The sequence below is a fragment of the Poromitra crassiceps genome, assembly GCF_964638095.1.
Source record: "Poromitra crassiceps genome assembly, chromosome: 4".
Classification (NCBI taxonomy): Eukaryota; Metazoa; Chordata; class Actinopteri; order Beryciformes; family Melamphaidae; genus Poromitra; species Poromitra crassiceps.
The window spans coordinates 17,093,624-17,110,734 of NC_139626.1; the positions used below are offsets into that span (position 1 = coordinate 17,093,624).

A 17,111-nucleotide genomic window follows, 5' to 3' on the forward strand; every position below is an offset into this window, starting at 1 on the left:
AAATGTGTGTGTGTGTGTGTGTGTGTGTGTTTGGGGGGGGGGGGGGGGGTAAACGGACCTGTTGGCAGTGGTAGGGAGTCACTGAATCTGTTCTACTGCTAATATTTAGTCTTAATGTAAATCTGTACATTGCTTGTGTCATTGTTTATATTAAATGTAAGTCTAGCAAATGTAAAATTGTTATAGAGTATAAGTGAAGCCAGTCTCGGAATCCCTATCATTTAATCTTTTGTTTCAACTGTATCCAACTTTTACAGTACATGCATGCTACATTGCTGCTGCATTATTGCTTGACCCTTGAGAGAAATGGTTTGGCTAATTCTGTGTTACTGTCTTACCTACAGAGTAAGAAAGCAAGAACAAACAAGCTACTGTAATCTCACAGCAGAGCCAAAGCTGGTTACTTTTGAAGATAACCAACCAACACTTGAAGGTCCTATTCTGTTTAAAAATGTAATTGGCTGGTAATTGAATTTTCCCTGGAGAAAAATGTTAGTTGCTCTGAAGCGATCAACATGGCAATTATAAATAGGTAATGGAAAAATAAGGTCTAAATAGTTACATCTCAAACTTGTGTAGTGACCACACTTAAATGTTGTACTGTTCCTTTAACTTTGTTCATTTAATGTTCCTTTTTAGCCTTTCACTTTGTCAAGTCAAATTATTTACGCCACTTTTGACTAACGTTCATGTGATTGTTATTTAACTTAATGTATGTTTTGTATAAAGTAAAAATAATCATAATGTCTGCATGTAGGTTGTTCTCACACGCACACGCACGCACGCGCGCGCACACGCACGCACGCGCACACACACACACACACACACACACACACACACACACACACACACACACACACACACACACACACACACACACACACACACACACACACACTGTAGCAATACCTGTGAATTTCCAGTAAACTTACATTTAATACATGATGAGAGTATGGAAAGAGCTTTTTCATGTAGGTAACTATCCAACTCATAAGGTCATAAAGAGTTAACATGCATTATAGCAAACCTGGCAACTTTTTCATGTAGGTAACTATCCAACTCATAAGGTCATAAAGAGTTAACATGCATTATAGCAAACCTGGTAACCTTTTCATAGGTATCCAACTCATAAGGTCATAAAGCAGATATTATTTTATTGGTTAGCCTCTTAGGAGGCCAATAGAGCTGTATGCTAGATAACATTAAAAAAACAGTTCCCTCATGTTAAAATCAATTTCTACTGTAATCAATTTCTAATCCAGTGGTTCCCAACCTTTTTACACCAAGTAGCACCTCAGAAAAGAGCACCGAAAGGATGAGAGGGAGGGAGCCCCACGTACCAGCAGAGGGAGCCCCGCGCAGCAGTGGTCCAGTTTGGAACCACTGTTCTAATCACTCATGTTGAACTGAGAACTCACATTCCAGCTCAACGTACTACGTCAGCTTAGTAAATATTTGAAGTCAATGACTTCAACTCATCCTTATCAGTGTTGAAACGTCTGTGACAAGACAGATGAGGGAGTGAGACGATGTGGATGCTTGCAGTTCCTTCCTAGAAAAACCAAAATAGCTCTTGTCTCAAAATAGCCATTATAACACGGCAAGCAATCTAATTTTAGTGCCTTTGGAGAGCCGCGGAAATAATTGGCTTAGTTGGTTTATTTGCCTCCCAAGACAATGTCCAATTGTCACCAACAGGTAACCCTATTAAATATACAGTATTTACACTAATGAGAAAAGGAACAATTATTCATGGTTAAAACGGAATTTGACATCACAACAGTCTAATCCTAATGCTAATTTTAAATGAGATATTCCTCTAAATCTGTATTCAAACTTTCAAACGGCCCAATTCTTTCGGCGGTGACTAATGCCCCTGTGTGATTGGTTCAGTTGAATCTCAAGGGGTGGAGTTTTTCAGAGTGCAAGTTAGCTACATGTCAAAACTGAATGACTTTATTTTTACTCATTCATGAGCATGACATGACATGACATACCTGTAATACGCATGACAACATGCATCATGTTGGAAGGGCCCTCCTCCTCTCTCATGTATTTTTCACTGGCCTTCAGTCTAATTAGCTACTTAACCAGAAAAAAAAATCTTTCCACGGAGGTTTAACTCAACCAATCAGATTATTTCTGCCTCTAAATCAGCTCTGCTTCCCAGAAATGTTTACAACTAAAACTAGAACTGCTGCTAATCATGTTTGGTTGATGATCAAACAATTTCAAGCTAGTTTTCAGTTCAGGGATTTCAACATAAAAAAATGACACTGTTCTGACATTTGTCACAGTGGACAAAGTACGTGGGAGCGGTGAGTTTTCAAATGAGATGCAACATTGTGATTGGTATTGTTACATAACTCTGTACGTCAACATGTTGTGACTTAAATAGTATTCCAGGGAATCCTATTATGTAAGGGGGTTATTAAAAGTTAAGAAGTATATATTAGCAGAGAGCACTGTCTAGCATTTGGCTGGAAAACTTTACATCTGGTTGCATAACTCTGGTTCAAGGTCTTATGCGGATCTTGAGGTAAACTCACTGGTTGGTGTCAGGTTCAAGATCAACAAACCAAACCAGTTCATCATATTCCAATGGACATTCAAATATATATGTATTCTTTAAATTGTTTGACATTGGTAAATTACAAAAAGGGCTGTAGCAACTGATCATGTAAATGCTGGATATGTAATATATTGTAAATAATAATAATTTTAATAAAACCAAATATTGTCATACTTTCTTCCTAATAATGTCGTAAATGTAACGGCAATTATCAGTAATAATGGGTTTAACTTTGTAGTAGTTTGAATACTTGGAGTACAACATCAGCTGAGGATGTTACACATTATCTGGTAATTCGTTATTTTTTACTTATGTTGAGGGACATTCTATTTATTACATGGTACGTTATGACAATATCTGACAGTTATTACATTATCAGTTACTACAAAGGTATAATTTGAAGTAAAAATATTTCCAATCCAGACTGGAGAAACATTATTGCGGCAAAATAACAAAACAAGAGACATAAATAAGTCCTACACAATTTAACATCCAATCCAGATAAATACTTTAAAATCAACCCCTTGATCATATCAATTTTAACAGTGTGTTTCCCCCCCATTTTTTATCCTGCACTCTGTTTTAAGAAGGCTTTAGCACATGTCCACAAACTGTTGTGTAATCATGTCACCATGTGGAGCGACCCAGAGATGACCCCTTAAAACCACTGCACTGCTGTAAGCTTTCATAAGGGACTAGGGAGGGAGGGAGGGAGAGAGAGAGGGAGAGAGAGGGAGAGAGAGAGAGATTCAAAGATTCACAAAGATTTACATCGCCCTGAACACATTTCATACGTCACTTCATTTTGTTAGTAGTCTAAAAAATAGGTGCAGGTATCAAGGCTGAATATCATAGCACATGGTGGAAATGTAATGCATGATTCAGATTCATGTTATCATATCAAATAATGCAGTTTCTAATTCGAGCCCAAATTTGATTCCAGTGTCATTGAATGCATTAGTAAAATGCGTCCATCTCAAGAAGTCTCTCTGACAATAGATGTTGTAAAGCAAATGCATGATAAATCAAAGGAAATAGAAGCCCACATGTATTGTGTGCCACCAAACTGCATTTCCCATTTGTCAATTTTTTTGTCTGCTAGTCTCTGCTGGCTGAAGCACCACAGATAATGCGATTAAAGGTTTATTGGGGACAAAAGCCTCTTATGTTGACGTTGTTGTTGTCCAAAAACCGTGACAACATTCCCTCTCCAACAAAAGCCACTGTCCTTCTACACAGACGAATGAACCAAGACAGCCGGCACACAGAGAAGACACAGTAAGAAATAGCCCTCTTTCCATTGATGATGGGAGAGAAAATGGTGGCTGTTCGACTCACTCCAGCTCTCCTGGCGACGCTTCTCTTCTGTACTCTCTCTGCCAGCTCATCATTCCAGCCCGCCCTGGTACTTGACATGGCCCAGATCCTGCTGGAAAACTACTGCTTCCCTGAGAACCTGGTTGGGATGCAGGAGGCCATCCAACAGGCCATCAACAGTGGAGAAATCCTTCAGATTTCGGACAGGAAAACCCTGGCAGCCGTGCTCACAGTTGGGGTGCAGGGGGCCCTGAACGACCCACGGCTGACTGTGTCATATGAGCCAAATTTTGTCCCGGTGATGCCGCCGGTGCTGCCCTCCCTCCCCACGGACCAGCTGATCCGGCTGGTGAGGAACTCTGTGAAGCTGGATATCCTGGAAAACAACGTGGGATATCTGCGGATAGATCGGATCATCGGGGAGGAGACAATGGTGAAGCTTGGCTCTCTGCTCAGGGATAACATCTGGAGTAAAGTCGTTCACACGGCCTCGCTGATCTTTGACCTGAGGTACAGCATGGCTGGAGAGCTGTCCGGAGTTCCCTTCATAATCTCCTATTTCTCAGACCCTGAGCCCCTCATTCACATTGACACTGTGTATGATAGGCCCTCTAATACAACCAAGGAGCTGTGGACCATGTTGTCAATGGAAGAAAGGTATGGAAAGAAAAAGGACTTGATTATTTTGACTAGTAAACGTACTGTAGGTGCTGCTGAGGCAGTGGCGTATACGCTAAAACACCTAAAGAGGGCCATCATAGTTGGAGAGAGATCTGCTGGTGGGTCAGTGAAAGTCCAGAAGATTAGGATCGCTGATTCAGGTTTCTACATAACAGTTCCTGTGGCAAGATCTGTCAGCCCAATCACAGGCCAGAGCTGGGAGGTGAGCGGCGTTTCTCCATCAGTCAATGTCATCACCAAGGAAGCTGTTGGAAAAGCCATGTCCCTGTTGGCCGTGAGGAGTGCGATTCCCAAGGCTGTGCAGAGCATCTCGGAGATCATCAGGAGATTCTACGCTTTCACTGACAGAGTTCCAGCCCTCCTTCACCAACTGGACTCTACAGACTACTTCTCAGTCATATCTGAGGAGGACCTCTCAGTCAAACTCAACCAAGAGCTCCAGACTGTGTACGAAGACCCTCGACTGACCATCAAACACATAGAAGACAACGTTCCCCTTATAGAGGACTCTGAGCCTGGCAAAGTTTCTGATGATCCAGCATCACTAAAAGCATTGGTTGATAGGGTGTTCAATGTGCAAATCCTTCAAGGCAATACAGGCTATCTCCGCTTCGACACATTTTTTGAGTCATCAGTCGTGGCTAAACTGGGAGAGCACATGGCTAAAAAGGTGTGGGAGCCCCTCAAAGATACTGATAACCTGATCATTGACCTGCGCTACAACACTGGTGGTGGGTCCTCTGCCTCCCTAGCTTTAATACTGTCCTGTCTACAGGAGACCTCACAGAAACGTCACTTCTTCACAATATATGACCGAATTCAGAACACGACAACGGAGCATGGTTCTCTGGCCGGGATTACAGGTCCAATGTACGGCTCCAAGCGTGGGGTTTACGTGTTAACCAGCTACTACACCGCAAGCGTAGGGGAGGAGTTTGCTTACCTCATGCAGTCGTTACATCGTGGCACAGTCATTGGGGAAATTACATCCGGTACCCTGATGCACTCAAAGATGCTCCAAGTAGAGGGTACAGATATTGTGATCACTGTCCCTTTCATAAACTTCATCGACAACAATGGGGAATGCTGGCTGGGAGGAGGAGTCGTCCCTGATGCTATTGTGCTAGCTGAGGAAGCTGTGGACAATGCTCATGAGACCATAGACTTCCACAGAGGGATCAGGTCTCTTATAGAAGGAACAGGGGAACTATTGGAACAACACTACGCGATCAACAAAGTCGCTACAAAGGTCAGTAAGGTGCTCTTGAGCAAATGGGCTGAGGGACTGTACCGGTCAGTGGTTGATTTTGAATCTCTGGCATCTCAGTTGACAACAGATCTCCAAGAGACTTCAGGTGATCACCGCCTCCATGTCTTCTACTGTGACATTGCGCCTGAGTCCCTTCATGAAGTCCCAAAGATCCCTACAGCAGAAGAAGTGGGATACATAATCGACGCTCTGTTTAAAGTAGAGGTACTGCCGGGTAATGTTGGCTATCTAAGGTTTGACATGATGGCAGATGTTGAGGTGGTGAAAGTCATTGGGCCTCAGCTGATCAAATCAGTATGGAGCAAGATAGTAAACACAGATGCCCTCATAATGGACGTGAGGTACAACACGGGCGGATATTCAACAGCCATTCCGCTCCTTTGCACCTATTTCTTTAATGTTGAACCGTTGCGCCATCTTTACACTGTCTTCGACCGGACCACAACTACCATGACAGAGGTGATGACATTGCCGCAGGTCAAGGGTCAACGATATGGCTCCTCCAAAGACGTCTACATCCTCACCAGCCACATGACAGGGTCTGCGGCTGAAGCATTCACCCGCACCATGAAGGACATGAATCGGGCCACGGTGGTTGGAGAGCAGACGATTGGAGGGTCTCTATCGAGTGGGACCTATCAGATTGTGGACAGTATCCTGTACGCCTCCCTCCCTAACCAGCTTGTTTTGAGCGCCATTACTGGGAAAGTGTGGAGTGTTTCAGGGGTTGAGCCTCATGTTGCTGCACAGGCAAACAATGCTCTGTCTGTGGCGCAGAAAATCATAGCGGCAAGGCTGCAGAAGAGAGAACAAGGGAAATAGTTCACAATATTTTATTCTCATTTCCTTTCAAATTATTTGCTCATTTGCCCTGTGTTTAACTATACCACTTAATTTCATACTTTTAAGAGGCGCATGAAGGTTAGACTGAGGCCTTTCATTCAATATCACATATTCGCCAGGGATGTGGTCTACCGCTAATATGATGGAGGTTCCTCCCTGACCACAGTTATATAAAACAGTCTGTAAAGCCTGCCATGGAATTTTATTTTCTTTGCACATTTTATTCACCTTATGTATCCCATTGTGTCACGACTTCCTGTTCAAAACGCCGGCTGTTTTACCTGCTCAAACTAGTCTGACTCACCTGGTCAAACCTAGTTTGACTCACATACTGTATGAGTCAGACTAGGTTTAGGAGTCACAGGAAGTGTAAACACAATCAGAACTTCCGATTGTGTTTACACTTCCTGTTAGTCTCTCAAGCCAGACTGTCTCTTCTACATAAGGTGAATACGTAATTATTTGATTGCAATTATATTGATTGCACTTTTTTTGTTCATTTGGGCACCTTACAAATCCCTCCTTGCATATTTTCATAGTATGATGTGATGTGATGTGATGTGATGTGATGTGATGTGATGTGATGTGATGTATCCCCTTGTGTTGTCTATGTAGAAACCTAGCTTGGAAAGCATCTCCCAAATTAACAGTTTAAAACTGTGATGATTTGAGTTGCCTTTTTTAACTAATCCATCAGTCTCTGTGGCTTATACATTTTGGGGATTACATGTCTGTGTTATTCCCAGATGACATGTTTTAATACCAAATGTATTATGAGATACATTTTCTGTTGACCCATATTTTCTGTGAGGGAAAAACAAGTTTGATATCAGCATGCATGCATTTGATTATTTTGGATATTTCATTATTTATTCAATTCTGGGATTTCTTTAATATTAAATAATATGATATGTTTCTTCAAACAAACTAGTTGTTTGCTGTTCTTTGATTGCATGTCTTTACAATCTGTTGTGAGCATAACTCTCTACATGAGTACAGCCTAAAGCTGACAGCAGAGGGAGCAAGAACCAAACAAACCCAAACTAATCTCTCTGTTCACTTCTCCTACAGAAACAGCCCCCACCTACTGAACTGTGTTCATTGCAATAAAAAAAATTGTGGCATGTGAAGCAATACAGAACGCTTGTGTCCAAATAATTTTGAGTTACTTTAGCCAGAAAACAGGCAGTGATGCACATTCCTCTTTGACTATGAACAATTGTCAAGCACGCCACAAATCAACTCTCTCTCATGTTAAATTATATGACTTTTTGATCAATGTGATTTTTCATTTCACTGTGTGGAAAGAAAATGCACTGGGGTGAACCAGAAATCCAGGGTAAGAAAAGAAAGAATGTGAGATTTTGTTTCTGCTCTAAGCTTGAAGAATGGTGCCGAGTGAGACTTAGCATACCACGAGGACTGAGCCGACAAGGAAGGGCTCGCAAAATCAATGCTTTTCACACTGTAGAATGAACTTCCACCTAATTTTGGAAATAAAGCAATCATATATAGCTTCACTTAAACATCACAAGTTGTCACATTAAATGAGATATTTTAAGTCTAGTGTCTTCCTCAGCAAACATAATTACAATGATACAAGTGCTTCTAGAAATGTGTGAAATCTCTGTTTTCTCTGGACAATTCCATCAGTGACTCTTCCTCTTATAAACCTACACAGACAGACTTAGTAAATGCACAGTGGGTGATCCCGGTAGGATGACTATTTCCACCAGACGTAATCCCTTTCCAGGTATTTCAGTTACCAATTTAACCTGGCAGGTAGCTTTAAATACGTACTCAAAATATCTTGTGTAAATTGAAGACCTGTATCTTCGGTAGCACCTACTTGTTGCTACACCAGCACTCGGGATAATACGATTAGAGGTTTATTGTGGGGTAAATCCTCTTATGTGTGTGTTAACAGAAACCTTACAGCCGAAACAGACTCAGTTGATAAAGAGCCTCTTTGCAGAAGGAGGTTCTGCTGGTGAACGTCTACTTCCTTCCGCTCTTGTCTATCTGAACAACCTACCAAAATGGCAAATGCTCTCTTTTTGGTAGCATCTCTACTCCTTCTGGGCAATGTTTTTGTTGTCCGTGCCACGTTTCCCCCCCAACTCATCATAGACATGGCGAAAATCCTTATGGACAATTACTGCTCTCCAGAGAAGCTGATAGGGATGCAAGAGGCGATTGATGCAGCCAGCCACAACACAGAGATCCTCAGCATCCCAGACCCTGAAACCCTGGCTAACGTCCTCACTTCAGGTGTCCAGAGCACCATCAACGACCCACGCCTGAAGGTCTCCCACGAGCCAGACTATGTCCCCGCAGTTGTCCCTCAGCTGCCTCCCTTGACCCCCGACCAACTCATTGCCATCCTCCAGAGCTCAATCAAGCTCGACATCCTGGAGGGCAACATCGGCTACCTGAGGATCGACCACATCCTCGGGGAGAAGGTGGCAGACAAGATCGGCTCTCTGCTGCTGGACCTGGTCTGGAATAAGATCCTGCCCACCTCGGCTCTGATCTTTGACTTGCGGCACACCGGCAGTGGAGACATTTCAGGAGTCTCTTACATTGTGTCTTACTTCACCGAAGCAGAGCCTCTGATTCACATTGACAGCGTGTACGACCGTACCACAGACACCACCACCGAGCTGTGGTCCATGTCCACTCTGCTGGGGGAGCGATACGGCACCAAACCTCTCATCATCCTCACCAGCAAGAACACCAAGGGCATCGCCGAAGATGTCGCCTACTGCCTCAGGAACTTGAAGAGGGCCACCATCGTCGGTGAGAAGACCGCTGGGGGCTCTGTGAAAGTCGACAAAATCAAAGTGGGTGAAACCGACTTCTACGTTACTATTCCAACTGCAAAGTCTATCAACCCCATCACGGGCTCCACCTGGGAGGTTACCGGTGTGACTCCCGATGTCGAGGTCGACGCTGAGGATGCCCTCGCTACCGCCATCGAGATTCTCAACCTCCGCGCCCAAGTTCCAGCCATCATTGAGGGATCGGCGACACTGATCGCTGAGAACTACGCCTTCGAGGCCGTCGGAGCCGATGTTGCAGCGAAACTGAACGAGCTCCTGGCAAGTGGCGAGTACAGCATGGTCAATTCCAAGGCCAGCTTGGAGGCAAAGCTCTCCGCTGATCTGAATAGTCTATCTGGAGACAAGAGCCTGAAGACCACCAGCAACACCCCAGCGCTGCCACCCATGGTGAGACCACCCTCATTTTCATCCATTTCATATGATTATTGAATTTTGATTGCATTGTCCTTTTGCTCAAACACAACACATTTGGATTCCAATCAATGTTGTTTGGCATGAATTTGTGGTATAGTGGCCATAGTGTTGACTTTTTTACACTATCTAAATTACCATATTATTATATTATTTGCTGTATAATTGGGGGGAAATGAGTCCGCACACTAGAAAAAACTCCCATTAACAATTTATTGGTAGCCTCTATACCACCAAGTTTAATGTTTTCAGCAGCAAGCCCTTCGCACACATTTTTTCAGTTCTACTGTACTTGTACCTCTCTCCAGCGCTTGATGATTTCCATATTTGTAATATGTTAAATTTGACTTAATGATATTAGGTCATATTAATAAAGTTATTCAATATGCATGTGAACATTTTTTTAAACTTACCACAAATCATTCACTGTTCACTGTGTTATGTACTATTGATTACATATTGTTCTGCTTTCAAAGCAAATCTGTTCAAGTTTTTTTATGCAGCTCGTCTGTTATTGCTCTTCTTTCTTTCTAGGATTATTCTCCAGAAATGATGATTGAGCTGATCAAGGTCTCCTTCCACACCGACCTGCTTGAGAACAACATCGGCTACCTGCGTTTCGACATGTTCGGAGACTTTGAGGAGGTCAAGGCCATCGCTCAGATTATTGTCGAACACGTCTGGAACAAAGTGGTCAACACCGATGCTATGATCGTCGACCTCAGGTGGGTCAACCTGCCGGGAGTGCCATAAAGGCTTACCGTATATCCATTTTGGAATACAAATGATTGCAGGTAGTTCATCATTCAATGTCTCTAAAATCCTCTCTGTAAAAGTGCAGAAATAATTGTATTCATGATTTAATTCATAACTGTATTCCATTACAGTTACAGTTTAAATTGGTGGAATACAGTTACTTTCTTCAAAAATAGAATACTTGAAGACAATACTTTTATCAGTTCATCCTTGCGTCCAAGTTGACGTTTGAGCCAAATTGGAAGAAATTCCGTCAAGCCGTTCCTGATATCGCGTTAACGAACTTGGGAATGGCGTTTGTCAGGTACAGTGACCTTGAACTTTGACCTATGACCACCAAAATATAATCAGTTCATCCTCGAGTCCAAGTCGACATTTGAGGCAAATTTGATGAAATTGCATCAAGGCGTTCCTCAGATATTGCGTTAACGATCATTGGACGGACATACGTACGGATGGACGGACAACCCGAATCCATAATGCCTCCATCACCGGCGGAGGCATAATAAAATTTCATGAAACAGGGATCATTTCTATAGACTATTAACGTATAATTTACTGTATTTGCAGGAACAACATTGGTGGTCCTACGACAGCCATTGCTGGGTTCTGCTCTTACTTCTTTGACGGAGACAAGCAGATCCTGCTGGACAAGCTGCATCACCGACCCTCCGGCACCACCGAGGAGCTCTGGAGCATCGCTGAACTCACTGGTAATGAAAAATGGTTTTGATGAGTTATTGGACTCTTCTCATGTTTAACAGAATGAAACACAACCAAGATACACCAACATAAAAAGGTCTGTCTGAAGGCATTTATCAGTTTCTGACTCTTGGAAGGTGGGAAAAACTGTAAAATGACTATCTCTTTAACCAAATCACACACATTTAGGCTATTTTATGTGATCTCCTTTATAACTAATTTGACTAAGCCTCCCCTGAAACTGCTTGGAGGATAGAATTTGCTCACCCCATAGAGGAGCAAACTAAATAATCACCTATTTGCATTCTGACATGTGTGGCATGCAGTTAATTGCAGCAACAGAGAGGGACCAGAAGTGTCCACGACACGGACATGGTAGCCTACCGTTGTAATTTGCTAACCCAGTTCTCATATGTTTAAACTAATGTGTTAAACATGGTTAACAGGTCTCATTACAATGAACCTGCAGCGACTGTCCCTCTGCCATACGTTTACTTTCTAACACTTCTCAGCTCCTTTCTCGAACACATTAGGTGATTATCAAATCCAAGAACCCTGAGACCACACTTTTGTCCTTGTGGACATTTGGAATAAAATACAGTTTGAGATGGCCTGTGTGCCTGAGTCTTCACCTGGCTCTTTACAAATAGATGATAAACTATAGTGCCGTTTGGCAAAATGTTTTTTGTTCTCATAATGCATCTTGGGACTTTCCATTCATTCTTTTTGGCCAAGTCACCATTTGATACCATCCAATCCAACGTCAACTAAACTTGTGCGATATTTATCTGTCCTCTATCAGCTGTGTTCTTTTGTTTTGGAAACTTTTAGATTACATCACATTTAGATTAAAAACAAACAAACAAAAAAACATCAGTCAACATCACATCTTTTCTTTAATCTGGTGGAAGCATTTTTCAATCAAAGATGAAATGACACAGATATGATGGTTTATAGTGGGACTTACCCTGCCCACCCCATTCACTTCAATGAACTGTGTCCAAAGTCTGGCCCCGATGCAAAATCCCAATGCTGGGATCTAAGTGATGTCTCTTCCTTCTTTATAGGTTCCTTGCTTTCTTCCTCATCCACCTCCAACCTTTTCACTACAGACCCTTTTCACGGTGGTCATTTTGTGTCTACAAGGCAGGATAAACACAGGTGTACCAAAACATTAATTAGGTTTTCCAACTTCCAGTCCATTTAGGTGGTCCAGTGCTGGGGCCCTAATTAGTGAGTTAGTTGCACCTGTGTTTATCCTGCCTTTTAGACACAAAATGGCGGCTGTGAAAAGGGTCTATATACCGCTCCAACATGTCTCCATCTTTCTTATTTCACCGTCCTCTCGCACAGGCTCGAGGTACGGCACTAAGAAGAGCATGATCGTGCTGACCAGCGGAGCGACTGCGGGCGCGGCCGAGGAGTTCGTCTACATCATGAAGAAGCTCGGCCGCGCCATGATCATAGGCGAGACCACCGCCGGGACGTCCCACCCACCCGAGATTTTCCAGGTATGGGTGGCACAATACATCTATCTAGATCAAAGTATCGTTACATCAATCGATATCGTATCGTATGGATATTGGATGGATGAAAAGTGAAAATATTGATCGTCAAGGTGATGAAGCATAGAGCTGAACAGCCACGTGACCTCTTTTGCCCCGGAAGTGAGTTTCCAATTTATTTTCTCCATAGACATTTTGAGAAATCCTTATATAACGAGTTTTAAGGCTGGAACCAAGTCAACCCGTGACCTATTGAATCTTGAGTGACCATAAAAATGTCAGTTGGAGAAAAAATTAAAAATAACAGCGGGGGGAAAAAATTATTTTCGAAAACCATTTGCACTTAAACATGATACATGTGGTACTTTATAGTGCTTTGTAGTTATGTCTATTTTTTATTTAAAAAGAATAGATTGTTTTCCATTTAAATATCTGGAAGACCTCATGAGTAAAATATTTTAGTCGCTTTTTGTGAGGTAATATAAATGTAATGTGTTAAATGGGCACATCGATCGCAGACCCCTGAATTTAATCTAATCGAAATCGTATTGTGGCAGACTTTGTGTGCAAATATCATATTGTTCAAAGAAATGACATAGTATCATATCGTATCATGATTAAAGACCCCGTAAATTCAGTAATCAGTCTTTCATTCAAGCTTCAGAATGTCTGTGCAGAGTTTGACACTAGAAGGCTGTTTTCACAATCATCTGCTGGAAGTGTCTTTGTGCTCACTGAAAAGGCCATTTTCAACTAGCATGATTCATGACATCACAAATACTGGAGACAATCCCTGTCCAGTATTCAGCAGTTAAAGCCCTTGTTTGTATGCTGTGATTGGCTAGTTATGTTCTAGATAACCCTGATTGTATTTTGGGTGACTGAACAGGAGTATGCAGCCGTACTGCCATTGTAGCGCTAAGCTAAGTAGAAGTGAGGACTCTACCGCTGTTTGTACTGCACGCACAGTGAAGATACAGGCATCTACATTCTAGCTTTGATATCGGCATTATGGCAAATGGCCTAAACTCTCAAAATGTTGGCGAATCCCTTCAAGGATTTTAACACGATAATTTAACTTTTGTTGTGGGGAAAAACCATCGGACACAAATTATTATTCAAAGCAGATTATTTTTTTCACAACTTAAAACATGGCTTTAGGGGCTCTTTAAACTTGTGCTTCCCACCTCTACTTCCAGGTGGGCGAGAGCGAAGTCTTTCTGGGCATTCCCACCTTCCACTCGGACACAGCCGGCGGCCCGGCTTGGGAGGGTGCAGGCATCGCTCCTCACATCCCCGTCCCAGCCGGAGATGCCCTGGACACCGCCAGGGGCATCCTCAACAAGCACTTTGCGGGCCAGAAGTGAGCCGCTCCCTGAACCAAGCGGGTTGCCGGTCACTTTTATTTTGACAGCCAAAAAGGTTTAGGGTTTTAGAATCTGGAGTTGTGTATGAAGTGAAGTATGTAGGTTAAAGTATGAAGTCCAAAGTGTGATCCGTTCATTCTCTCAAAGCCTTCTTTAGCTTGTTTGTAATGTAGTGCAATGGCGACGCGTTCTAAAGCAGAATAGAGTTACAACATAGTTTTTACTTTAATATGGAAGAGCTGCACATCTTAGCTTTGCAGTGAGTGGTACTGAAATGAGAGCTCTTTTAAGAAGCGCTTTGTAATTGGTGAAAATGTCTATGTCAAATATTGGTTGGATATCATGGCTTTTTACTTTTGTCTTTCGGGGGGAAAACGTTTGAGAAACTTGCAAAAGAGAAGAAACAAAAACTAAGAATGTATTGGAGCTGAGTCTGCTATTCCTTTGCTATACTGGATAATTTGATCTGGGACCTCGATATACTAAAAACTGTCACATGTAATGTATTTCTTACTGTGGAAATGTGTCCATTATGCAGTGGACTTCATGCCATGTGGAGCTGCTTGGGTTGTATCAATTCCAGTGGTGAGACACAATAAAAAAAGCCAATGGAAAAACTCAAATTAAGTGTGTGTGTGTGTGTGTGTGGGTCTTGCATTTTACAACAATAGATGAGGCTTGAGAATGGTTTCATACGGACAGATAATCAGTGTGTTTACTGCTGTAAAATTCCCGTGCCATTCATTTATCCTATAATTATACTAATTATCCTACATTGGTATGGCAGACAATTGTTTCTTGGGTTTTATGCAGCACAAGCAAATGAGTATGTGGGAATACAAAGTCTGGTGTCTCTCAACCTGCTAGTTACAAAGTCTGGTGTCTCTCAACCTGCTAGTAACAACGTCTGCTGTCTCTCAACCTGCTAGTTACAAAGTCTGCTGTCTCTCAACCTGCTAGTTACAAAGACTGCTGTCTCTCAACCTGTTAGTTACAAAGTCTGCTGTCTCTCAACCTGCTAGTTACAAAGCTGCTCATTGTGCAAGGGCTGGAAAGAGTGCAAAAATGTATTTTGGATGGAGGCAAATTGCAGCATTAGTTCACCAAACATCCAATAAAAAGTTGGACTTCTACATTGGTCTGTATATAACAACAAACACATTCTACATTGCCTACATCTGTATATAACAACAAACACATTCTACATTGCCTACATCTGTATATAACAACAAACACATTCTACATTGGCTACATGTGTATATAACAACAAACACATTCTACATTGGCTACATCTGTATATAACAACAAACACATTCTACATTGGCTACATCTGTATATAACAACAAACACATTCTACATTGGCTACATCTGTATATAACAACAAACACATTCTACATTGGCTACATGTGTATATAACAACAAACACATTCTACATTGGCTACATGTGTATATAACAACAAACACATTCTACATTGGCTACATGTGTATATAACAACAAACACATTCTACATTGGCTACATGTGTATATAACAACAAACACATTCTACATTGGCTACATCTGTATATAACAACAAACACATTCTACATTGGCTACATGTGTATATAACAACAAACACATTCTTAGCAGTTAAAGGAATCAGCCAAGAAAAAAGCCACAGCTAGATTTTCTGAAGATGGCCATTGAAGCTAACTATACCACAAATCAATCTTATGCAACTCTTCAACCCCTTGGACATGCATATATTATACATCAAACTCTTGAGCTACTTCTGCTCTCACTCAGAATGTCAAAATATAAGCAATGTCATGTATAGTTTTTGAGATATGAACGTTTGTTTGTCACAACTCATACTACAGTAGTTAACTGCCGCGGTTCCGGGTTGCAATTTGTTTTTGTTGTGACGTCATGCTGATTACTTGTATAGCTAACTCAGTAACATTATTAAATAATGTTAAATAAATAATATAATACTGTTAAAATGTGCTAAATATGTACTTGGGGGGACAAGTACATATTTACAAAAGTAGCTCTCATCTTAATAAAAGGTTGGGTACCCCTGCTTTAGGACATGAAAATATCTTATTAGATTATCTGGTTTATGATCATCAGACCTAGTCTGGGGAGAGACACCACCTCCCTGGCCAGAGAAAATGCTCCACACACCACAGCTGCAGCCAGAGCCCCAGAGGCTAATGACCTTGAGTAGGCTAAGCCCTAGAGGCTAATGACCTTGAGTAGGCTATACGCTCCAGAGGCTAATGACCTTGTATAGGCTATATGCCCAGAGGCTAATGACCTTGAGTAGGCTAAGCCCCAGAGGCTAATGACCTTGAGTAGGCTATAAGCCCCAGATGCTAATGACCTTGAGTAGGCTAAGCCCCAGAGGCTAATGACCTTGAGTAGGCTATAAGCCCCAGAGGCTAATGACCTTGAGTAGGCTAAGCCCTAGAGGCTAATGACCTTGAGTAAACTATAAACCCCAGAGGCTAATGACCTTGAGTAGGCTATAAGCCCCAGAGGCTAATGACCTTGAGTAGGCAATAAGCCCCAGAGGCTAATGACCTTGAGTAGGCTATAAGCCTCAGAGGCTATGACCTTGAGTAGGCTATACGCCCCAGAGGCGAATGACCTTGAGTAGGCTATAAGCCTCCCCAAGAAGCAAATGTTCAGTATCCCATGCAGGTATAATGGTAGATGCAATTTGACAGTCTTGTCCCACAGCAACACTAAAAGAAGGTGTGCGTTAATAAGACAATCTAATCAAGACTTTTAAAAGTAATGCAAGTTACTTTCCCTAATAATTAATTACTTTAAAGTAAACTTTAAAGTAATTAAATTACTTT

General features: G+C 42.0%; 1 protein-coding gene across 1 annotated transcript; it reads left to right on the top strand.

Annotated features, from left to right (window-relative positions):
* Nucleotides 1-3,815: 3,815 nt before the first annotated feature.
* irbpl (interphotoreceptor retinoid-binding protein like) lies at nt 3,816-14,267 on the top strand (the record flags this gene model as incomplete). Its single annotated transcript, XM_083635792.1, has 8 exons — nt 3,816-3,850; nt 3,956-6,629; nt 7,299-7,332; nt 8,748-9,913; nt 10,472-10,662; nt 11,264-11,406; nt 12,749-12,906; nt 14,100-14,267. 8 exons carry the CDS (start codon nt 3,816-3,818, stop codon nt 14,265-14,267), a joined length of 4,569 nt encoding a protein of 1,522 aa, XP_083491918.1.
* Between the last annotated feature and the right edge of the window lie 2,844 nt (nt 14,268-17,111).